Source organism: Amphiura filiformis, chromosome 3 (genome assembly GCF_039555335.1).
Source record: "Amphiura filiformis chromosome 3, Afil_fr2py, whole genome shotgun sequence".
NCBI classification, from domain to species: Eukaryota; Metazoa; Echinodermata; class Ophiuroidea; order Amphilepidida; family Amphiuridae; genus Amphiura; species Amphiura filiformis.
The window spans coordinates 17,652,002-17,677,742 of NC_092630.1; the positions used below are offsets into that span (position 1 = coordinate 17,652,002).

The 25,741-nt window shown below is 37.1% G+C and overlaps 1 protein-coding gene across 4 annotated transcripts in view; it reads right to left on the minus strand.

Annotated features, from left to right (window-relative positions):
- Positions 1 to 25,741, minus strand: part of LOC140148143 (SRSF protein kinase 3-like) — a 137,672-nt gene that overhangs the window by 41,214 nt on the left and 70,717 nt on the right. For all 4 annotated transcript variants that reach the window (XM_072170000.1, XM_072170001.1, XM_072170002.1 and 1 more), the window contains one exon: positions 17,519 to 17,625. In XM_072170000.1, coding sequence (XP_072026101.1) covers positions 17,519 to 17,625 — 107 coding nt within the window. The remainder of the gene's footprint in view (positions 1 to 17,518; positions 17,626 to 25,741) is intronic.

The following is a 25,741-nucleotide window of genomic DNA, read 5'->3' on the forward strand; positions in this document are numbered from 1 at the left end:
GGCAGTAAATACATATGGCTATGCAACATATCATAATAACAATCATTGGACCATTCTTCCTATGAATGGATGTATTATATCATGAGTACCAAATTAAATCAAATCAAATTAAATAAGCTAATCCTGATACCAGAAAATTGTAGAAATACAGTATTTGTTCCATTAACTGCCCATGCCCCTATAAGCACCCACCCAGACATTGCTATACTTTGTTCCACTTATTATGACATGTACCGTATTGTTTGTAATAAACGCTCCCCCTCTAATAAATGCCCCCCTCCAATTTTTCTGTGAAAAATTGACAAAAACGCGAACATTTCCATGACATATCGTGTAGGTAAGCTTAAAACTTGCATCAGTCATGTCAGTCACGATCGCTAAATTGAATGGACAAAACCTTTTATGACTCAACTTCCATCCATTTCATTGCCTAATTATGATAGAATTTCACTAATTCCGTGCACTTACAGGTGTAATTTTGTTGTATTCCCCACGAAAATGTCATTTTCCGTGGTCACCGCCATCATGTATAGTCGTAAATCCCTCCTTTTGATAGGAGCACCATCGGGAAATTGAACACGATTTTTAAGCTTTTTTCACTGACAATTCACTTCCAATAAACGCCCCCTTTTGGAAAAATGCAACGCCCGGGGCGTTTATTACAAACAATACGGTATTTGGTTTTTGTTACTGCAAGCATCAATTAAGTCCCAAATTATGATCATGTAAATTCACCCAAGTGTTCACCAGTTACACGTTACGCAACTAGCATAGGTGCTCTACACTCTGCGTGCATGCCATTCTAACAATTCCGTCAATCCAAGATGTTACGAGTCTTTGCCAATTATAAGCCAAACAAAGTATACACAATAAAAATTTAAGGTTCAAGCCAGAAACTAACTACATGATGACAAGGGATTCATAGGTCAATATCCTAAACAATGTATGTTGCATGTTTTTTTTCTCAGAAAATGTCATGAATATGTGTGAACTGTCGTCTACTGTAGACAGTAACTCGGATGGGTAAAGCAGCGACAAGGGAAATCTTCTATCGCTTTCTGTCCCTCTCTCTCCATCTCTGTGTGTGTGTGTGTGTCTCTCTCCATGAACGCATGATGAATAATGAAAAGACAATTTAACAGTTATTTCAATTCAACTAAATTGCTTCCTTGCAAGGCATAAAGGAATCCGTCCCCTTGAATTCAGATTCAATGTCATCCAATTCTCCGTCTATAATTGGCCATAACGATTGATACAAGAATATATTCTTCCCCAAATAAATAATTTTATTCCAAGTTACTAATCACCAAAAAGGAGGGTGCATATCATTGAAACTAGCAATTTATGTGCATCCATTCCCATTTTGGTTTACCCGGTGTGTACGTACAATACAGGCAGGGTTTGTTTTAGCAGACCTCCCCTGGTGTTAGGGTTTTTTATAATTAGGATATTGCTCTCGGTATTCCAGAATTATTCCATTTTAAAAGGCACTGAGGGAATGTATCAAACTTGAAATTGTTCCCATAGCCCATAATTCCTGAGATAAATTGCCTTGATGCTTACGGTTATTTTGATCCCTGCAAATTTCACACAATTTTCTTGTCACGCTAGTGTTACAATTGTACTTGCTATTTATCATTAATGTCCTGGAGGGGGTATTGATGATAAATGAGTCACATGGACAGACTTGCATGCACATTTAGTAAGAAACTGCCCCACAATAAAATACTTGAGGGCCTCTACTAATGGCATGCAATTTGTCTGTTAGGCTACTCCAGGTAAAATCCCTACACCCTCTATGGAAGACATGCCCTTAATCTCCCCCACACAGGGGGATGTAGATTTCAAATGGAGTCATTGAGGTAACCTCCATTTGAAATTCACGCTCCCTGTGTGGAAGATTAAGGTCATGTCTTCCACAGGGTGTATAGATTTTAACAGGAACAGCCCAATATACAACTTGAGCAGACACTTGCCCTACACATACAGACACATTTCAATTACAAAACAGCTATTATACATATTTGACCAGTCCATTTTAGAATCTGTAAAAATCTGTGTTGATTTATGCTTTCACACATGCCGCATCAAAACTCTGCAGCCCTCTCCGATTTCAGGTGCGAGTCAGTGAACTTGCGCATAATTATGCAGACACGTCTGGGTTTTGACTCCAATCTCAGGTAATGCATACCAAATGACTGGAGATTTTTTTGCAAGCAAGAACTAATCTTTTTTTTCTTCACTTGTTGCTTAAGACTTCAGGGAGGGCAATGTAAGGATGATGATGGTGATAAGATAACATCCATTCTTACAAAATGTAATCAAGTGAAGTGAGTCATTTGTCATGAAGAATGATACTGAGATAATTGTCCAATTGTTCACTGGCAATGCCTAACACAAGGGAAAATTGAGGTTGTCCCCAAGCACAGATTTTGCTTGTAGTATTATTTTGGTCGTAAAAATGTGTGCTGAAATCCCAAAATTTTTGCTAGGAAAGAATTGAATGGGGAATATGAAATTTTAAATGGCAAAATTTCATAAAATACAGAAGGGAACGCGAAATTTGTGAACGAAAACACAAAGTGAACATGAAAATTTTGGTCGCAAAAAAATTAAAATCCCCCATTCCCTGGCATAAATAGTGACTGGTCCCTAAAGTCTAACTATGTATTTCAAATCAAGTTAAGGATGTGCATTCATTTTCATCAAATGACAGGCAAAAACCTCTATTTCTCAGGCATAAGAATAGACATAAACAGGAAAATTCTGAAAAAAGCAGGAAAAAGTCTGTAAAATGTGACAAAAAATGGGTTAAAAATAAATTAAATTGCGGAAATTTCTACAACATAAAAGCTGGAATTCCTGCTTGGGCAGGAAAATTCTCTCGTTGGTTTACAGTTTGAATGACAACAAATTTTACACACAAAAAAACCCTTTCCTGTCAGAAGTGAGAAATTTATGGATCAACGGTCTACTCCTGAGAATTAACGCTGAAGCCATGATTTATTGATGAGGACTTGTGCTACAATACACACTAAATTTACTGACACAACTATATTACTGATGGGGTGAATTAGTCACAACTTGTGTCGCATCCAGTATTGCCAGTATTTTTCAGATATGCAAGGCACGGCTACATGCAGCACTATGGGCAAGCAGGCAAACATTCAAACGTACTGCTATACTTTGATTCACCTCAAGTTCGGTTACGAAGCAGGTGCGTATATTCGTTGGTCACAGCATTGAATCATGCACATAAGATAATCCTGAAAAAATGCTTGCTCAATGGGTTCATTTTGATTGAAGATTTCAACTGGAGCCACCGATTGAGGTAACCCCATACACACTCCCTGTGTGGACGATTTAAGGTCTTGTCTTCCATAGGGGTAAATGGATTCTAACTGGAATAGCCCAAATGCAAGCCAGGTATTGTCCCATTCAAAGATAAAACAGGGATCTCCGTATGGGATTTGAGGCAATTGCAATTTCTGGATGGGTAACTAAAAGCGACTTAAATATCTCACTTTGCGCCACATCCCAATGAGATATGTAATGGGCTGTTCCATTTAAAATCCACACTCCCCCTGTGGAAGATTTGGCCAAAGTCTTCCACAGAGGGAGTATGAGTTTTAAATAGAATAGACAATTGGGTAACTTCCTTGTGAAATACTCACGCCAGTTGTAGAAGATATAGGTAGAGCTGTAATACAGGGGGAGTATGGGTTTCAAAAAGATTAACTCTGACCAAATACATTTGAAAAACATACTCCCACTGTGGAAGGTATTTTCAAAATCTTCCACAGGGGTAGTGTTGATTTCAATTGGAATAGCCCAATGTAAATAAGATCAAGGAATTCATTTACATGGCCATACGCATGAATCCAGAAGCAGAAACAAATCCAATTATGGCATCCTTTACCTTTATCAAGGAATTCACCAATTTGCATTAAATTTTTAGGAGTCGTGACCAACCATCTGTAATATTCTTTTCATTTTTTCCGCCTCATCAAGTGGGGTCAACTAAACAATTTTGTTATCAGCTTAAGCCGTAACATAAATTTACGCAATACCCAAAATGTCATCTCAAGATGCACTCCAATATTCTTTTACCAGATACATGAGATGCATGGAGTATTCATAAATAAAAAAAGCTTTTCAAAAGTCGTTTCAAATGTCATTTGATGCATTTACAAAATTAAAGCACCTAATTGCTCCTATATTTATGAGGAACATGCATATCTAGACATTGCTACTGTATCTCTTATATTTTTAGCGGTATTAAAAATTTGAGATTTAAATGGTTTTGGAAGTGTTTGCCATTTCTTATATTTGTGATTTCAAACAGCTACTCATTAAAGCACACAAGTTGAAAATATATTTGCTGGCTTTTAAATTCACTGTTCTGAAATAAACCGCAAAGTGTAAAAATAAAAAACTTGTGAAAATTTCCCTCTACACGGAACATGCAGCTACAAAGCCTGAGTTTCTTCCGAACGAAGATAACAACTTTAAACTTGAGCTTTTTCAAACCCTTAACGTGCATTGATTGAAGGGACAGATTACATATTTGATTCCGATCTGTAAACCCGATGTTCAGATATATTCGATCCTCCAAAGTTGTGTCTAGATAAGGTTTCCATCATCAGATGAAGTAGGAGACATCAATTTCCATCAAGCTATGAATCATCTTTGAGCATCTATCCATTTTCTGTCAGATTCTGTTATCAAATATGCACTCTCCAGTCAAATCGGATACATAAATGTATTGCCTCTTTGTAAAGCTTCATTTCACACAAAAATGTAATCTTACAGCGAAACAGTTTCCAGGGAGAACGCAATTAAATAACATTCTATTACCATGACAACAAGTACTGCATAACTGGTTATTTTTGCAGAGTTTGATTTTTACCTGGTTCGATTTTAACTGGTCTTAACAGTTTTGTGGTTATTTGTATTTGCAATTTGAAACAGCTACTTATTGAAACCTATGGGTAACACATTTTTGCGCAGGATTTACATTTGTGGTTGTCAGTTATACTGCAAAGAGCGTCAAAATTAAACCCTTGAAAATTTCTTGTTATACAGTATATCATGTTGGTTTTTGTTCAAATCATTTCATGGTTTACAATGAAAATTTGCTGAACAAATGCATTTTTGATTCAAATTTTCTATAATCCCAAACACACTTCACTTGATGTCCAATCAGGTGTGTAACAATTTCTAAATGCGGCAGTGATAATAATATTCATAAAAAAAATAACAATGATTTAAAAACAGAAAGAGATGGTAACGAAGCCTTCTGAATAATCGCAGCTGCGGATTAATATGAATCATACTATTCTCCCATGTGGTCCAGCCGTCCAACCCATTACAACTGTATACACACTTTGATACCTTCAGCGAGTTGAAATAAATGAGTTCAGACGAAAAATGCTGTACACGCCACAAGCTGCCCTGTGTTGCTTTATCCAAAATTACTAGGTTTATTTCAAATTTTAGTGCACACTATATTTCCCTTTTGCATGAACAGAGGTTTTTAATTAATTTAAGCTCTCCTTCATAATTAGCAATTGATCTTTTCGGTAAATCCCATAAGGCTTTGCGTTAGACCTGAGATGTTGTCATTTGATGTCACGTCGATGCGCACATCGTTTAGTGATCATGGTTACTGCGCATTGCAAGTCGAAGTGACGTCATATGACGACATCTCGGGTCTAACCGCAACGAATTATGGGACTTAACGAAAAGGACAATTAACAAATTTCGGTGTCTCAATCCATAATAGCAGTAATATTACAAAAATGTGCACAAGGCAGCTATTGGATTATATCGCATTGTCCACTTGAACTCTTCAAATCTTTTATTTCTAGTACTAGGGGTCACTGACTCAAAGCATCTGTCTGTAATTTCTGCAAACATTTCCAAATTTGGTCAACTTTGAAATTTGGGTAGAATTTATCTTTATTGTCATTTTATGTGCATGATTAAATAAATTTGTACACACTTTTTAATTGGTTTTGAAATCTGAACATAGACGGACTTTAACAAGCTGTGTGGTTCACTGCAAGCTCTAGAAACACATTACAAATTACAGCTTGACATTAAATAGAAGAAAAAAAAGGATTTTCTACAAATGCAATAGCAATTTCTTTCAAACAAACAGCTCAATGTTAAAGTAACTTTAATCTTGGGAACATACAAGCTGCAGCTTCTCAAGATAATTCCTGACCTATAAAGTGATATATTTGCTTGCTTTGTTGAAATTAATAGCATCAATTTAGTGTAAGTTGCAGCACTGTGGTTGCAGCTAAACTGGACAGAAGCAAGCTTAGTAATTATCCAACCAGTCCGACATGAGACGTCCCAGGTGTTTGATAGGCATAAATGAACTGTCACACTGAGCAATACTGTTTCACTGCTTACTAACCACTTCATTCAACCACGGGTGGGATTGGAGGCCTCAATATTAAAGGGGACATCATATTGTATAGAAATTCAATATCAAAGGTTTCAATAAGAAATATTCATATCTTATACATGTAATTAAGTGATTGTACAGTGGGGACAGTGTTCTGTTTTGTTTTAATCCCGTTAGAAACATTTTCTTTTCCAAATGAAATAAGTATGCTGTTCCTACCATTATGATGCTGCTTCATAAAACCAAACCTGATCTCAAGGAAGAGTACATGTAGAGACTACTTTGTCACACCCACAAGGCCTCTCTGCACACTTGAGAAACAGGGCCAAAAAATTGGGGCCCGAATAATCAACTCACCCAATTTTTATTTTAACCATTTGTTTCTATGGGACAGGAAACTATTGGCAGTCGCGGAATTAGTTGCCTTGTTGTTTTCATAATTTAACCATTGGTTTCTATGGGACAGGAAATTGTCAAAAGTTATGGGGAAAATCTTCAAATGCCACCCAATTGGGCTACCAAATTGCAAATTTGGCAACCCCCCTGTTGACAAGACTTTTACAGTCAAACCCCGTCACAGGAGGCTGTTACAATTGATTGCTTTTGTTCCGAATTGTCTTTCTATTCTTAATGAGACACTTAGTATATGAGATGATATTACCATCTTGTATGTTGAGAGGATGCCCGTATAGATCAGCAGCAAGTCAGTACAAAGCGATGTGTTGTAATGACTCATCATAATAAACCCATCACAAAAGGTAATTACCTTATAACGAGACGATAACTCAAAATCTATGCATCACATTTTAAAACTGAAATAGTTAAAAGAAACCAAGTTTAGGTCTACAAATTTTGGCACCTTATTTGTATGGATAGCTCAAAAATTTATAGCCATGGTGAATCCTTGAATGAAAAAACATGCAGATTCAAAAGTTGCACAAACAAACCAGGGTCACCATGGCAACACAATTTGGGCTATAAATGACAAATGAGGCATCACAATTTGCAAAACAAAACTGGGGTTGTAAAATTGCTGCATAGAGTTTGAGTTATTATCTGATGGAGGGTAGTTACTTTAGGTGACGTATTAACACAATGGACATTGGAGGTGCTACTATAATACTCCAGGGGCTATTCCGGTTGGAATCCATACCCATACACACCCTGGAAGACATGACCTTAACCTTCAACACAGAGGTGTAGATTTCAAATGGATTCACCCATTCAGGTGGATTTGAAATTTGCACTCCCTGAGTGAAAGTCATGTCTTCCACAAGAGGTGTGTGGATATCAACTAGAAAAGACCTATACGCTTTCAATAAAGTAGCCATCAAACACTTACAAAAGGGCAAATTTTCATATCTTTAATAAGGCTCTAAATGCTGAACTAAAAATGTGAAAATGGCTCACCCCACAGGGAGAAGATATATGATGAAACAGCATTACCTATTGGTTATCAAATTAACATGCTGAGGATATTATAGGCCTTCATAAAATAAATGAGTGATACCACTTTTCTGCACTGAATAATTCATAGTCTCCACCGTTTTGTTAGGACTGAAAATAATGCTGCGTAGTCTGCTACCGTCACAATGACGATAAGGCTCGATTTATCACTGTGCATTTGGGATAGCAACTCAATTCTAGTCAAAGAAAGTAACAGAATGCGACAATAAAATTTAGATTGTAGCATCAGAATTTCAAATTAAATTTTGTGAAAACTATCGCACAATGGTATGTAATTTGAAAGAGTTGACATGAATCCAATCAAATTGGATGACATTCTGTCGCTCACAGCAATGCCAATTTTACATTGTAAAAGAACATCGTTTGAAGTATGCGAAAGAGTACATGTTATAGCATAAGTTGATCTGTATTTTGTACTTTACTGAACTTGATTGTTTAACTTGTATGAAGGTTTGTGTCTATATCACACAGTGTCAACAGCCAGTGTTAAAAATATAAACTTAATACTCCGTTGGTGAGCGACGGGCGATTGGTATTTCACCGAACGACGGGCGATTGGTATTTCACCGAACGCAGGAAAAGGAGGCCTACCGTATCTGATTGGCTAGAAATCGATCGCTTTGTCGCTCAGAGGTGTAGTACAAACTCAAAATGGAGACATGTATTCAATTCGATTGAAATCGATATTCTATTATTGACGCAGATAAAGAAAGCCGAAAATGAACATTGTATTATAGATACAGCACCTGAATTTTACACGGGTTCCTTTGTTATAATTCATTTCTCAAATTCTTGAATATATCGCAATTTTTACTTTGGATTTCAAAATCTTTACTTATAAAATGCAGTTAAAGATATCCACAGCAAACAGCAAGGCCCCGCTAATTAGTGTATTGCTTTTCGAGTTAGTGTACTGGAAACAAAACCTGCGTTTTACCTGAAAACAAATCGGATTTTCTATAATAGTAACACCATGTGTGGTACTGATCATGCGCAAATCGTAGAATAGAAACTAAGCGGCAGGCTCTATGGCAGGGCTATAGTATCTCATATCATGTAAATGGTATGCTTAGCCTGAGTCGCTCGGCCTATCTAAAACAAAATCGCCATGCACAGCTTTTGAAAAACGAGAGGATTCGCCGTACTATCACAGCAATTTTTGACACAAAGATATAGGGATGATAACGCAGTGTATCATTGAGAACAATTTCCTTAAAGTGGATGAATGTTCTCAGTCATCCAGTTGTAGTAACATGAAATTATGATTGAATCAAAATACTGGACTTACTATTTTTAGCAATGCTACGTTGCGTGTGATACCAAAGATTGCACTGAATCCTATGTGGGTGAAAGAAACCAAACAAGCCCTATGCTATTTTTGTGTTTGTGTCCACATTTGCAGGTCTTTACATATGAATATCAACAGTGTTCGAAATTTTGGTTGTTCGTTCGCCCGGGACGACCAAAACATGCACCGGACAACCAAAAATAATGCTCTAGTTGTCCGGCGGACAACCAAAGATCTACAGCCAAAAGTCACTTTTTTCAGCATGTTAATTTGCTCAAACCTGACACAACTGATGAATTGTTAAATATTTAAGAGTAATTGTTCATAAATTGACTACACTCACTCCACTTTATTGGTCACATGTAGTTGTTTCAGATTGTGGCAGCTTACGGACAACCAAAAACTTTGGTGGACAACCAGAAATTACAATCTGGTTGTCCGTGGGACAACCTCTTTTATTTTCTTAATTCGAACACTGAATATCAACCCTGATAGCCATACATAGAACAAAGGTACATATTGAAAAAGGAAGTTTCAGTGTGCCCTAGTTTCTCTGAGAATAAACTGAATAACTTAATAACTTAATAATTAATACCACATTCATAAATCAACAAGATTAATTACTCCATGCTGCATTATTGCAAGTATTTAAGTTCCCACATGTGCGCAAACCGATTACAGTCATACTTAAATCGTCTGGACTGCCAATATTGGTATATTAGAATAATGCTCCTTATGCACCACATACACACACAGTCAGTCGATAGGCTATTTTGAAGCAAGCACAACCTAAACACAACAACAAGGCTTTATTCTAGTGCATTAATTTCACTCCACGTTGTTATCCTAAGGACTGGTAACTATTATTTGCATAAACAGTACAGCTCAGTTTACCCTAAACACTAGACGCGGGGAAATTTTCACCTTGCGATGTATATATAACGCATGAGAGAAAGGCACCGAGAAGGGTAGTGAATGTTGGTTTTGCTTCCTCATAACATACCCGCAGACAAAATGACGTTGGTTGAGGCATCTGCGATATTACTTGTCGTCACTCATGTAATGCGATGCTTAATGGATATTTATGGCTTCACTTTAGGAACATTAAAAGATGTGTTTCCTCAAGAAACCTACTTGGTGTCTAAGGGGAGTTATGAATATTCATCTTGAAAATAATAAGTGCTAATGTTGCCCATAAGGCAACGAAAAACAATAAAAGCGGACGGATATTTCAAGTAAGGAAGTAGGTGCCATCGATCTGGATTAATTTTTTTTGTTATAGAAGAGGCTTAAAATATCCCCGAAAATATTTTGCAAACAATTTTGAAACATTGCCTAGGTTTTAAGAATTTCAATCAGAATCAATCCACTTCAGTCAAAAATATAAAAAATCCCCAAACACAAAATATTGGTCAGTCGGACCTGTAGAACCATTCTTTTTAATCACCTTAAACTTTAAAAAATAATACTAATAATATTTATCCTCTTTATTTTCATTCCACAATCATTAAAATCAAACTATTATGATTATCAACATAATATTCTTGACAAAAATGTTGAAAATTTGAAACAGGAGGAAACCCAATTCTTTCAAGGAAATCTTTTCTAATAAAAAAAACTTTTCTCTCAATAGCACTGGTCAAATAATGGTTTTAAAACAAGATTTCATAGTACGTCTAGTCCAATAAAACAGTCTTCACTGTGGACATTTGGAAGTCTGCCAGACCTCCTTTTCAACACTGTTCATGATGTTGTTGTGATGATGATGCTTGCACTAAATGTCTGGCAAGACTATCTTATTTTTAAGTTAAATTATGCAAATTAATATGTAAAATCACATGATGAATATGCATCTAGCAATGGTTGATGCCCTTAAAAATATCTATCATTAGCACCTTGCAAGTAAAAAAACAATCAACTTTGATTGACTCTTTTCAAGATGGGATCTGTGAACTCAGTTTCAATAAATTTCAATATGACAGAATTTCACCCTATCAACTCTTTTTAACCATTATCTGATCTGCAAATTGGACATTTGGTTTGTTTTTCTCAAATTTCTTCAAAATGCTCAGTTTTAATTGCTTTATACAACTGCTGTATTCAGCTGGATATGAGTTGACTTTGGCACAGCTTGTGTAAGCAGAATGTCAAGACTTTTTCAGTAAAATGTTGTCGTTTTTATTTGGATTACATCTGCCGCTTCGATTAAGGCCTTGACATTATAGTACTCTGTGTAATGGAACAATTTTTCGGGGTTTTATTTTTCATGCTTTTCCAAAAATCAAAATTAGAGCATTAGAAAAGCAGCACACATTTTATTTCATACATTGTTTTGGACAGAACAAATTCATGGTATTTTAACCCCCTACAAACTTTTCAGCACAGAAATAGTGAACAATTATATTCCGTGAAAATATCATGTCATACAGTGTAATGAGCAGTTAGTCAAGCAAATATCATAATTGATTACGACACTGCAGTAAAACAACATTGACGGAAAACATTGATAGAACATTGGCTATTCTCGCTCCTCTTTACTTGTTATTCATGTCTTATGAGTCGATGTCCTTGATAATTGTCAGTCTAGTCTAGTCCTTAATTGCAGGTAATATGTCCTAGCAGAATTGAAATTACACTATAACATTTTTATCTGTCTGTTTCCACCATGCAGATAACGTTCCGGTGTAATATCACATGCACTTCTCTACTTTTTTTCCCATTTTGTATGTTTGATACCAATCTGCAATGTTATGTAGCTCACTTATTTGGGATGGATCTAAGACCCTGTTCACATTTAAAATTTCTTCATTCGACGAAGATAAGTTAATCTTGATTAATTAATTAAGCATGCGTACACATTACGCTGAATGAAGACCGAACGAAGACATTGCACTGTACACATTTCATGAAAATTAACGAAGCTCGAACGAAGCTATTAACGCCCAGCTATTATTCGAATGAAGCAAAGTGCGTACACATTAGGAAAAAACGATTTTTAATCTTCGTTTCAAGGTTCGTCGAATGAAGAAAATTTCCTAATGTGAACAGGGTCAAAGTCTAGCTACTGCTTGACAAAAACATGCTCAACTTGAGGACAGTTCTGAAACCCACTATGTCTGTACACCCTAAAATGACCTTTGAATATGTTGGGTACAAAACCTCGTTACTCTACAACTCGAGGTCAAATTAGGAGCTATCAGTGTTGAATGAAGTTAATGAACTGTGCCACTAGGCATGTTGATATTTGGGCTCTCATGCATATGGCAGGAAATAGGTTGCACATCACATACAGAACTTAAAGAATACTTGCTCATCTTGATTTGGAAAGTGCTGTATCATACTTAAAAACCCTCAATACATTGGCTAAATTGTGGGTAGATGTCAAAATAATTTGGTTGTGAAAAAGTTAAACCTTGCAACACGATGACAAAAATTTGGTTTTGTATTTTACTTGGAAATGACCCATAATTCTAATGAAGCATTGCCATGTTCACCAGCTGGTGAAAGGAATATTATTTCAATTAACAACCTGGCAGACACAGGCTTACATGAATTTAATGACTACAGCAAAGTACTCCTGACCTATGCTATACGACTCATTTCTAACCTTCATCTACTCATTACATGTTAGTTATTACTTGCAATATGATTACGCAAAGTACCGGGTGTAAAACATTTCTTTCAGCCACCAATGTGTCAAATCATTTCATGGCAATGTGGTATCACAATCTCTTCATCATGAAAATGTCACAACATGACATGTAATAACTACAAGTGCATGGACATGGTTTGTCTTTCTCAAGTTAAGCTGGCTCACTAAATTGTCATTACATAAAGTGACACGTAAATTTCATTTTCCTGCCTTTTGTCCATTTTCCTGCCTTTTGATCTGTGTGATCAAATGCTTTTTTAGCATCTCTTAGTTTGCTTGTTTGTAAACAAATGGTTTGCTCATTTGTCTAGTTTTTCCTTATTCTTTCTTGATTGAGGTATTGTATTAGGAAAACTTCACTTTTGTAAAATAGAATGGATTTTGCAAAGTATTTGTAACTCTGTTACATGTAGATGTCTTACGACTATAAGGACGTTGTATGTCAATAAATTGAATAGAGTTCTGCATCATGTAAAATTCATTCTTTGTGCAGGAACACTGTAGGTTGTTGAGTTCATCCTACTGCATCCTGTAGCCCATTCAAAGTCATTCTATGGCATGCATTTTATATTCATTCTTGCATTGACTCCCACATGTTGTCTACTGTAGATAGTATACAAATATATACTGCCATGAGAGGTTCTGGTTAAAACTATGGGCCGAGGTGAGATCAATAGTACTATTTTCCTGAGGGCGCAGCCCGAAGGAAAATAGTATTAATTGATCTCAACGAGGGACCATAGTTTTAACCAGAACTTCGAATAAAGGCAGTATATATTTGTTTTATATACTTCATTAATATGTTCTTTGTTCATTGATTGGTTAAAAGATTGGTTATTTGACGTTGCTCTCCAGCTTCTATCCTGAGTGAACAGCACGACCAATTTAAGCACAACCTATATTTTGCCCTTCAAAAAAATCGAATAGGCTAAAATCGGGCTAACCAATTACAGCAGCGCCGAAATCACGCTATAAGCGGTTTCAAGCGTGCGTGAACTGTTCCGTCGCGATCGCAATGCGCTGCGCCGCGCGAAGGCATGGTCAAAAAGTACTATTTACGGCTTGGAGGTACTATTTACGGCTCATCCGGGACATTGAAAATACTATTTACGGCTTAGAGGTACTATTTACGGATAGGAGTACCGATAGTAGAACTATTTTTGGTCATGTGATCCACTTTTAACCAATCAATGAACAAGAATATATTAATGAAGTATATAACATTTGCTGTACACTCCTGCATGCTATCAACTGTAGATAGCATTTATTGCATTGACTCCCACATGCTGTCTACTGTAGATAGCATTTGCTGTACACTCCTGCATGCTATCAACTGTAGATAGCATTTATTGCATTGACTCCCACATGCTGTCTACTGTATATAGCATTTGCTGTACACTCCTGCATGCTATCTACTGTAGATAGCATTTGATGCATCAACTCCTGCATGCTGTCTACTGTAGATAGCATTTGTTTCGTTGACATGTGCATGCTGTCTACTGTAGATAGCAATTGCTGCATTGCCTCCTGCATGCTGTCTACTGTATATAGCATTTATTGCATTGACTTCTGTATGGTGTCTACTGTAGATAACATTTGTTGCACTGACTCCTGCCTGTCTACTGTAGATAACATTTGTTGCACCGACTCCTGCCTGTCTACTGCAGATAGCATTTGCTGTACTGACTTGCTGTCTACTGTAGATAGCATTTGCTGCACTGACTCATACATGTCTACTGCAGATAGCATTTCTTGCACTTTTCATATCCAGGTGAGTTTAACAAACTTTCATTTACTTTCTTAGGAAACCATTACATAACATTATTCAACAACAAAAATTTAATTCACAAAAAATAGATCCTTACACAACTTAATCTTAACATTTGTTACCCTGATTCATGCATGCTGTCAACTGTAGATAGCATTTGTTGCACTGACTCATGCATGCTGTCTACTGTAGATAACATTTGTTGCACTGACTCCTGCCTGTCTACTGTAGATAGCATTTGCTGCACTCCTGCCTGTCTACTGTAGATAGCATTTGCTGCACTGACTTGCTGTCTACTGTAGATAGCATTTGCTGCACTGACTCATACATGTCTACTGCAGATAGCATTTCTTGCACTTTTCATATCCAGGTGAGTTTAACAAACTTTCATTTACTTTCTTAGGAAACCATTACATAACATTACTCAACAACAAAAAATTCATTCACCAAAAATAGATCCTTACACAACTTAATCTTTGCCTCATCTTTGACTCCTGCATGCTGTCTATTGTAGATAGCATTTGTTGCATTCACTTCTGCATGCTATCTACTGTAGATAGCATTTGTTGCACTGACTCCTGCATGATATCTACTGTAGATAGCATTTATTGCATTGACTTCTGTATGGTGTCTACTGTAGATAACATTTGTTGCACTGACTCCTGCCTGTCTACTGTAGATAGCATTTGTTGCACTGACTCATGCATGATATCTACTGTAGATAGCATTTATTGCATTGACTTCTGTATGGTGTCTACTGTAGATAACATTTGCTGCATTGACTCCTGCATGCTATCTACTGTAGATAGCATTTGTTGCACTGACACCTCCATGCTATCTACTGTAGATAGCATTTGTTACCCTGATTCATGCATGCTGTCAACTGTAGATAGTATACAAATATTATACTGCCATGAGAGGTTCTGGTTCGAGGTGAGATCAATAGTACTAAAATAGTATTAATTGATCTCAACGAGGGACCATAGTTTTAACCAGAACTTCGAATAAAGGCAGTATATATTTGTTTTATATACTTCATTAATATGTTCTTTGTTCATTGATTGGTTAAAGGCTTAATGTACGATTTCCTTCAAATTTTAAATTTGTCATTATATACTCAAAACGCTGAAATAATACTAGTAATAATGATCGGGAATGGTTTCTGTCCATTTTGAGCTGAAATAACGAGGTAACGTGAAAGAAACACTGCTTGTTATTTTGGCCGTTTAACACGCAGATTCTATAGGGACATAAAGTCATAATTTCTTGAATTATGACTTTATGTCGAACTTTCTCTGTTTACCTACAAACACAACAAATTTGGCTGATTCCATTTAGGTGCAAGTTGTGACATGTGTAAACATTACAAATATGCAAAAAAAATCAGGTTTGAAAAAAATTAACCAAATTCATATTATAAGATCGTACATTATGACTTTAAAAGAAAATTATTTGACATTTTGACTCTCCAGCTTCTATCCTGAGTGAACAGCACAACCATTTTAAGCACAACCTATATTTTGCCCTTAAAACAAATTAGAATAGGCTAGAATCGGGCTAACCAATTACAGCAGCGCAAAATCACGCTATAGCAGTTTCAAGCGTGTGTGAACTGTTCCGTCGCATCGAATGCGCGCACGCGGAAGGCATGGTCAAAAGTTTACGGCACATCCGGGACATTGAAAATACTATTTATGGCTTAGAGGTACTATTTAGGGATAGGAGTACTGATGGTAGAACTATATTTGGCCATGTGATCCACTTTTAACCAATCAATGAACAAGAATATATTAATGAAGTATATAACAATGCTATCTACTGTAGACAGCATTTGTTGCACTGACTTCTGCATGCTGTCTAACTGTAGATAGCATTTGTTGCACTGATCCATGCATGCTGTCTACTGTAGATAGCATTTGTTGCACTGACTCATGCATGCTATCTACAGTAGACAGCATTTGTTTCATGACCTACAAGTACACATGCTGTCTAATGTAGATTGCATTTGTTGCACTGACTCATGCATGCCATCTACTGTAGATAGCATTGTTAAATTGACCCCTGTATGCTGTCTACAGTAGATAGCATTTGTTTCATTGACTTATACATGCTGTCTACTGTAGATAGCATTTGTTTCATTGACTTACACATGTTGTCTAATGTAGATTGCATTTGCTGCACTGACTTATGCATGCTGTCTACTGTAGATAGCATTTGCTGCACTGACCTGTGCATGCTGTCTACTGTAGATAGCATTTGCTGCACTGACTTGTGCATGCTGTCTACTGTAGATAGCATTTGCTGTACTGACTCATGCATGCTGTCTACTGTAGATAGCATTTGCTGTACTGACTCATGCATGCTGTCTACTGTAGATAGCATTTGCTGCACTGACTTGTGCATGTTGTCTACTGTAGATAGCATTTGCTATACTGACTCATGCATGCTGTCTACTGTAGATAGCATTTGTTGCACAGACTTGTGCATGCTGTCTACTGTAGATAGCATTTGCTGCACTGACTTGTGCATGCTGTCTACTGTAGATAGCATTTGCTGTACTGACTCATGCATGCTGTCTACTGTAGATAGCATTTGTTGCACTGACTTGTGCATGCTGTCTACTGTAGATAGCATTTGTTGTATTGACTCATACAAAGCTGGTTCGTATTGGTACTAATGTAAATGGTAGCTAATTGCTTGCCTGTGCACAAACATAAGATGTCACATGAGCAGCACTAGTATCTCAAACATGCAATTTCTGCACAATACTTTAACCCAAAATGTCTGTATATTGAATGATCTTGCATTGGATATAAAAACACACACTCCACAACTTCAGGTCAAATATTGAGATATAGTTGTTGAACAGGGGTTAAGGAACTCCGCACATTTTGGCTGAGTGATGGGGTTATTAAATCGTCTTACCTGTCTGATAATACTCTTGACTTGTTGTATTGGTAATCCCATGTACCTGGACTGGATGATAGGCTTCAGGAGATTATTTCCTAACACTTCAAACACCATACATACATCTGGAAATATAAACTAGTTAAGGTTGTAACAGGAATGTAATTCAGCAATGATTAATGATCTCTATGTCTCTTGTTTAAAGTTGTTTATACAATGCAATGCAATAATAATATGTGTATAACACCAGTATTAACAACAAGATATTATGCTTATTACTCAATGGTGCTCAGATTATGCAACTGAGAACAATAATCAGGGATGTGAGTTGGTGGTAAAATGTCTGAAATTTGACAACACCTAGGACTCACATATTACGTGACCTAATGGCAGGAAAGTGTCTGAACAACATCAAAATACTTGTGAAACTGCAGGAAAATTGTATTAATCATCAACTTCATCGGAAAGGACTGTGATGCAAAAATTGTTACAAGTTAGAACATAATGTTACCACTTCTGGGGCCCATCCAATTCAAGGTTCTAATTTCTGCAGTGCACAAAAATGCTGATTTTCGTCTCAATTTAATGAAAACTTCATATTTTTTCTGTTAACACACTTTCTCCACTATACTCCCAAAGAACGACACCAATGCCCGCCAATAAAACACTTTTTAATACATAAGCTTGCGTTGTGTTGGTATTTATTTGCACCGCCACAGCGAATCGTGAGCTCAATGAGAGCAGGCACAATTATTATAAATAATTGTGAATCTTTTTTTCTTACTCTACTTATACAAACAATGCAGTGGGATCCTAGACTAATACAATGGGGAAGCCTAAAGCCTAAAAGAAAACAATCGCCGTAGGAGCGGGCTACTGAAAACTCTTGAAAAAACTCCTGATTATTATTATTTTTGGAGAAAAATTGAGAACGTACGATGACCCCTGGCTTTCTACCTCATGTCAACCTGATGATTGAATTCTTTCCTCCCCGAACAATCGGTCAAATACCCACCCTGGATAACCGACAGAGGCAACACATTTAAAATACACATTAAAAAATTTTTGGATTTAACAAAATTTTTTGAAAAAGCGTGTGTGCTGCGTGGTGCTACCAACCTGAAGTGACTACCAAACCCTAATACGCCCCGGCACACACCCAAGTCATTCATTATGACGTAACGTGAAGAAAATAAATATATGCTAATTCGCCGAGGGCGCTCAAACGCACATATTTTCATATTTCAAATATATAGTTACTATAGTTTTTTTAAATATAAAAAACAGTGATGGTGGTTAAAAAAAAGTAACTGAACGTTCCCGATATTAATAAACTAGGACATCATGGTGGCCTGACACGCCTTCAGCCATAATGAAGTACTTGTAACCTTTATTCTACTTAACAAAATGTGTGAAGAAGATACTCCAGAAGATAGCTGCATAATTAAATTGAAATTTAATACTTTCCACTCCAGACAAGACTTTACTTGACCACTGGTCATCTCTTGAGAGAGACCGACTTCATCATAGGTCATCTCTGGAGAAAAAGAGCTTGACCAATGGTTATCTTTGGAGAGATGGCGGCTCCAGGATGTTTGTCCACCTGATTGAGCAGTCACAAGGATCTGAATCATGCTCATCCGTCAGGACACGAGACACAATTTTTATTAACCCCAACATTCTTGCACAGTCATAGAATAACCTCTGAGTACTTGGGTATAAATACTCACACTCCACAGCTGAGGTCAAATTTTGAGAACGGATTGTTAAATGCAGGCTACTGAACTATGTCACTGGGATGAGATTATTATGGCTTATTGTCAGACAGCACTCAGTGTCTTGCCCCATAGGATGATACAGATCAAATGATTCACATCACCGAGTACTCTTAACCCATTTTCTCATCATGTTGACATTGGGCTGTTCCAGTTGAAATCCATACACCCCCTGTGAGAGACCTGGAGTAAAAACAAATGGAGTTACCTGAATGGGTGACTTCATTTGAAGTCTACACTCCCTGTGTGAGAGTTTAAGGTCATGTCTTCTACAGGGGGTGTATGCATTTCAACCAGAATAGCCCATTACCCATTAACCTTTCCTGCATAACACCATCTATGCAATAAAAATCAATGACAGCTTAACTAGTGTCTATCCTGAAGAACTGGTCAAATATTAGTTCTTTTTTTTCATGATTTTGCAGTGGTCATAACATTTGGATTACGTGTCATTTGCGTTATTTGCAGAGGCCTGTAGAAATACTGTGCCCGGTGTATCATATTCTGTTTGAGGTGAAACCAAAGAGCCCCCATGGGTTGCACTCAACAAGCTTGGCAAACACAGTCACATAAGTAGGACTTGATTTTTCTCTTGTATTACCGGTATAGTACGTCACCCCTGAACATCTCATTTGAGGTGCAGTGCAATTCAAAGAAACTGCCCAGCCTGGCTGCATAGTTGTCCCTGCTTAGCAATTTTAAGATCTCAAACAAACTCATAAGTCAAGGCACAGTTCTTTAACACAACATCTTTGAATATGTTGCTAAAAACACATACTCTATTTATAACATGAGGCCTATTTTTTTTCTGGAAGAAGCTTAATTGACCCTAACAAATTCAAAATTTCAGTCAAAATACAAATAGAAAGCAAGATTAAAGTTCTACACTACTCAACTTTGGTACACTCATCGGTGAGTGTACCAAATTAATTTTGCAGTGTAAACCCCAAAATTATCGATCTGGTAACAATGGCAGAAATTACCACTGATTGATAGGTCGTCTCCCTTGTCTGCAAGGGAGTAGATATTTAGCGTAGAAGTTTAATTTCGCTTTTTATTTACGTTTACCGCTACATATGAATATGCGTTTTTAAAGTTTGTTCCCCAATGCCCAAATGTGCAGGACTGCAGGTGGAAATCAGGATAAAGTCAGGCCCTATCACTTTAGGAAGCAAACTACCTCTGGCTCTGGAGTGTGTCAGAGGCTACTGCGGTCAACTGGACTGGTCTGCAGTGTGTCCAGATACAGGTACAAAATATTTTTAAATAAGCTACGGTTTCATTTTAAATTTAAAAAAATAAATAATTTATTTTATGTAGTCTAATTGCATGACTAAGCTCATGTAATATGTGTTATATTTCAAGAAATTTTAATCAATCTCATCTAGACTCTAAATTAGCATCTCTGACTGAAAGCCACACAAGATTCCTATCTTGCCCATCCACAAAGTACTCGCAGTATCTTTCCCTTGAAGGCATCACCAGAATCTCCCATATATACATCACATTGAGGAATTATTGCAAGAGGAACTATCTGTAATAGCTGCCCTATTGACACTTGACAATTTCTGCATTCAATATTGCCCACATGACACCTGGCAGCTATTACAGATGGGACCTTCTTTCACAAAGCCCTGGATTTGCTGCTGAAGACCTTGATTCACTAGGAACTCTATTGTTGGCGGAGCTTAATATTGATCAGATAACATATATTGATTATCAAGTCAAGGCCAATTTATAACGACTGGCTGTTTCGTTAACAAGCTCAGTGGTAACATTTTGCCAATTAGGAGAGTGCCTTGATTAGCACTTTCCAGTTGAACAACATTAAGTGCACATGTGTTCAATGAGAAAAAGAGTCCCATGATTCAGGCATAGGTTATGGTATCTGCATCACATAGTGCTCATTAAGACCTCGCTTTTTCTTGTATTTTTCAAAAAGACCTCTTATTTTCTGTAAACCGCTAAGCAAGATACATTTCCAGAGGCAAAATCAGCAACGCTGGTTGTTTCTAAATTGTGCTTGTAACAATACATAATTATAATATAGTATTAAACCACCTTACATAACTGTATAGCCCAAAATAGGGAGTAGTCAATCGGAATGATCTAGCAGCGAGTAGCCCGATTATTGGACTCTCGCAATTTGGATATTTGCTTTCAAAAAGGTTGCCTTTTCACAGTGTTTATTGAGCAGCAATGGAAGTTTGCCACACCATCATGATGCCTTCAGTCAGCATTGTGTTCACAATCTGCCGGTTATCTGAAGGGAAGATCTTCTTTTTTTTTTATCAATGAAGCCAGAGAGATCAAGACACAAAACTTGCACTCTTCATGGATGCCGGATACCTGCCCACCATTTCTGCTGATCTGCTGTTACTTGACTGGATGGTTAGAGGATTGTAAACACAACGCTGAATGAAGAAGCCATGTTGGTGTTGCAACATACATAAGAATAAAATAGTTTCTAATCTTTTCATACAAATTCTCAGAAGTTTCTCACAATTATACCGTACAAGTACCACAACTCCTCATATTATAACTAACTACTTCATGACTTGAATTGTGTTCATTTAAGAGACCTGTATAGTTGAGATCCCTCGATGTGTTCAATAAATCGTGACCGACTACTCAATTATCATTACCCAGCCACCTCTAATGAGTGCTATCCTTACTGCACTTAATGCTGCTGGCCAACAGGTCATGGCCGATCAATCACTCACAATTTTATTCAAATAATCTCCTATTGATGAATGTTTGGATGCAAATGAAAGTCTTTTTATATTACAAATTATTATTGTGTGTTCAATTGTGTTAGGTGACTCGGTTTTTAAATCGTTTAATCAAAACCTTGTTGTTGCTTTGATTTTTTATATCTTGGGTTCCTACATCAAACATTTCTAATGGCAATTTCTTCTTTTCAATTCCCTCCTACCTAAATAGCTTGCCAACAGAGAGAATGGATATCAATGACCTATTCATCACCAAGACAACTCATACCCGACACCACTGCCAAACTCATTTTTGAAACCGACCTGAATTAAATACATTTTGATGATGAATTCAAATCTCAAATTTATTTTGCAGTAAATCTGACAGGAGTGATGACATTAAGAGACTTTCTCTCAGAATAGCTTTAAAAATTCAAATGAATTTTCAAATAAAAACCGAAACTGTAATAATTAACATCTTGCAAGCATTCAGTGCTTATTCAGCCATTCTGTTTATAAACAAATTTTCCTAGCTTCTGATATCCATTGCTATTTGAAGGTAATTCATTATAGTGGCTGAACGGCAACAAGCAAACTACCTTGGAATTCAACTCTGAAATTGCTTACTTCTTCACAAACTGGGCAAGATTTATATTGGAATTAAACAGAAGTGACTGTCCCTTGGTCAGATAATTCCTTCAAATTAAAAGTGCTTTGGGTCATTCTAATTTGACTGAATTCAAATTTAGAGGGGATGAGAGTCTAAACAATATTGTAGTTCTGACTTATCATGCTTTGGAATTTTGGACTGACTGACTGACTGACTGACTGACTGAATGAATTAATATGAATGAATGAAAGAATGAATGATTGATTGCATAAATTTATAGTTACAGACTATCATTTTTATTATTTTAAAGTTGCATTTTAACATATCTTTTGAAGATGTTTACAACATGTAATACAACATAAGTAATTTATCTACATTATGATTAGACTAGAGTCTTGTGGATGTCAATACCGATGACAAGACAATCTCACAACAAGATGAATGAAAACAGATCTATTCTCAATCTAATTTAGTGGTGAAAACATTTGTCATTAATACAGCCATACATGCTGTGATGTTTCAAATCAGTTGGACTACTGAAATCATTTTTTATATTCTTTTTAAAAAAAGTAAAATGCTTCATTTGGCTAAAATCAGCGTAAAATATCAACTGTGTTTTTACACAATTTGCATGCCTGTTTTGGCTTTAAGGGTACATGCTCTTGGGTCATGACCTTGACATAGAGAAAATTTTTTATTTCATTTTTGACAAGAAGACATACATACCCTTCATATAAAATAACATGAATCCTGAAAAAAGTGCCAATGTGTAATTTCCCCTATTTTGTCTCCCGTTGCTAATGAAAACAAACTCGGATTGTATTGCGTGAGGTCCATTTATTAAAAGCTCCATGGTATGCACCAATTACTCTCTTAGTTTCGAGTCCAGACTGCATATTGTAAGGACGAACGACGTGTGTTTAGAAACGACGTAAACCACAGCATAAACCGATTGTGAAGGAGACTAACTCTCAAGTTGAAGCGTTTCCGATTAGAACGTCAGTCCGGCAAACTCGTCAAATTGGGCATATAATATCAAAACGGGATGTACGAACGGGAATCGGGATATCGCTGTGCTTGAAACCGTGCGCCCAGCAGGGCCCGCGCCCGTAACTTGCAGTAGTGTTTTGTTTTGCACTACAGCCCGGGCATGCAATTGAAGTGCTGTGAAAACATATTTTATATGGAAGATATGGGCCTATATTAGATTTACTGAAACCCGGGGCTCACAAAAATGATTATTATAAATGATCAACCAAATATTGTTGAAGGTCTATTGATCATTATTCAATGACAATGGACATGTCTATTGCCTCTGGCAAGGGGGAGGGGGGGGTTAATCCCATACTGCCAAATGCATACAGGGAATTATACGCCTAACGACCATACCCGTTATACGCGTAGGCCTACGGGTAAAGGGGCTTTTGGGGTGGCAAAAAAGAAGGGCAGCATGAGACGGCAAAGGGATAGCGCGCAGTGGTGTAGGTTTCTTTTTGACATTTGGGGGGATGGGGGTTGGAAGGGTTTTTTTGAAGTAGGCCTATAGGCCTATACGGTGAATCCAGCACCTTTTGGCGACAGCATTATAAGCAAAAAAATACTAAAAGATAACTTGTGACATAGGCCTATTAGATGCAAAAGTGGAATAAATTCGCGTTAAGCGTGCAAAAATTTGCACTTTGGGGGCTAGCTAAAATGGCCATTGAGGTTAATTTGGTCAGAAACCCCTGGCAGAAACCCACATACAGGCGTCAACATTGGGAGGGTGATCTACCCTGGCAAAATATTAGTGGGATTTATCCTCCATCCCACCAGTATCTCACGCCTACAAAGGGATCCGAAAATCTAAACTTCAAAATAGTCCAACAGGCCTTCTGATTAAAATACAAAATAACAAAAACACAAAATAACTTCCCATGACAATATGTCAGTTCATAAAATACAAATTTTGTATTAGATCCAACACAAAGGTTTTACTGCTTTTGGAAGGAGGGTGGTCCGAAATTTAAAAAAAGTCGGCGGCAATGAAATTACGACACCCCTTTTTTCGGCAACAAAAAAATTATGACCCCCTCCGCTGATTGGCCTACACCTTAGGGGCTGTGCAATAATTATGACCCTGGGGAGGGTAAAATTAGCGGCGGGGGGCAATAAATATTTGGCGAGCGAAGGGGGGGCAAGCAATTCCCCAAGCGATTTTTGCACGCATTCATGGGGCGCCTTTTAATAAAACACTCTAAAATGGGTTGGGAAAACAGTACGGAAAATTTTCCTGCTCGGAGCGCTGAGGGGGCAAAGAATTTTTGGCGGGCCGACGATGGAGGGGGGGGGGGAGCGATTTTTGGCGAGTCATTTGGAAGTTTTACCCCGGGTAAATTGCACAGCCCTTAGGCCTACCCCATAAACAGGCTAAAATTGTATTGAAATCATTCAAATCAGTCTTTTTGAATGAAATAACCACACTATCTGTCATCTTGTGACTCCTACATTTTGGTCATCGAAAATGTTATGACCCCCCATTTTTTTTTTATCCTTAAAATTTTGAACCCTTCTGTATATTTGGGACCCCTTCCGAAGAAAATGATAGCGCCCCAGGCCTAATCATTATTTTGTTCTTGAGCAAAGATTGGTGAATCATATGATTTACAAATGCATCGTTAAACCATCGGCCTATTTTGTACTTTTGTTCTCAAAATTACAAAAAAAAAGTAAGGCAATTATCGTAGTAGGCTGACGATATCCATTCTTGTTCTAAAATTGTTAATTTTGCCCTTGGTTTGTTCTGACTAGAAATATCAAACACTGGCCCTGTTCTGACCACAGCTTCTAACATTCATAACATCGTAGGTCAATCATGTTCCAAACGGGATATACAACCGCGGCAGTCTTCTGCAAGTGTGTACATCTCGATTTGCCAGATTGACCCATGACCTCATGAAACGTAAACACATGGTCGGGCGTGAAATATAAATTTCTCTGTGTCTTCTTGCCAGGAAAATCAGGAATTTAACCAGTTGCAGTCATTTGATTGTGAGTAGCAAAGTACACAAGCAACCGGGCCTTGTCGTGGCTTATGAGGGCTAATTTAGTTTGACACTTTGTCAAATAAGTAACATAGAATTGAAAGAAATGTTACGCGATTGAC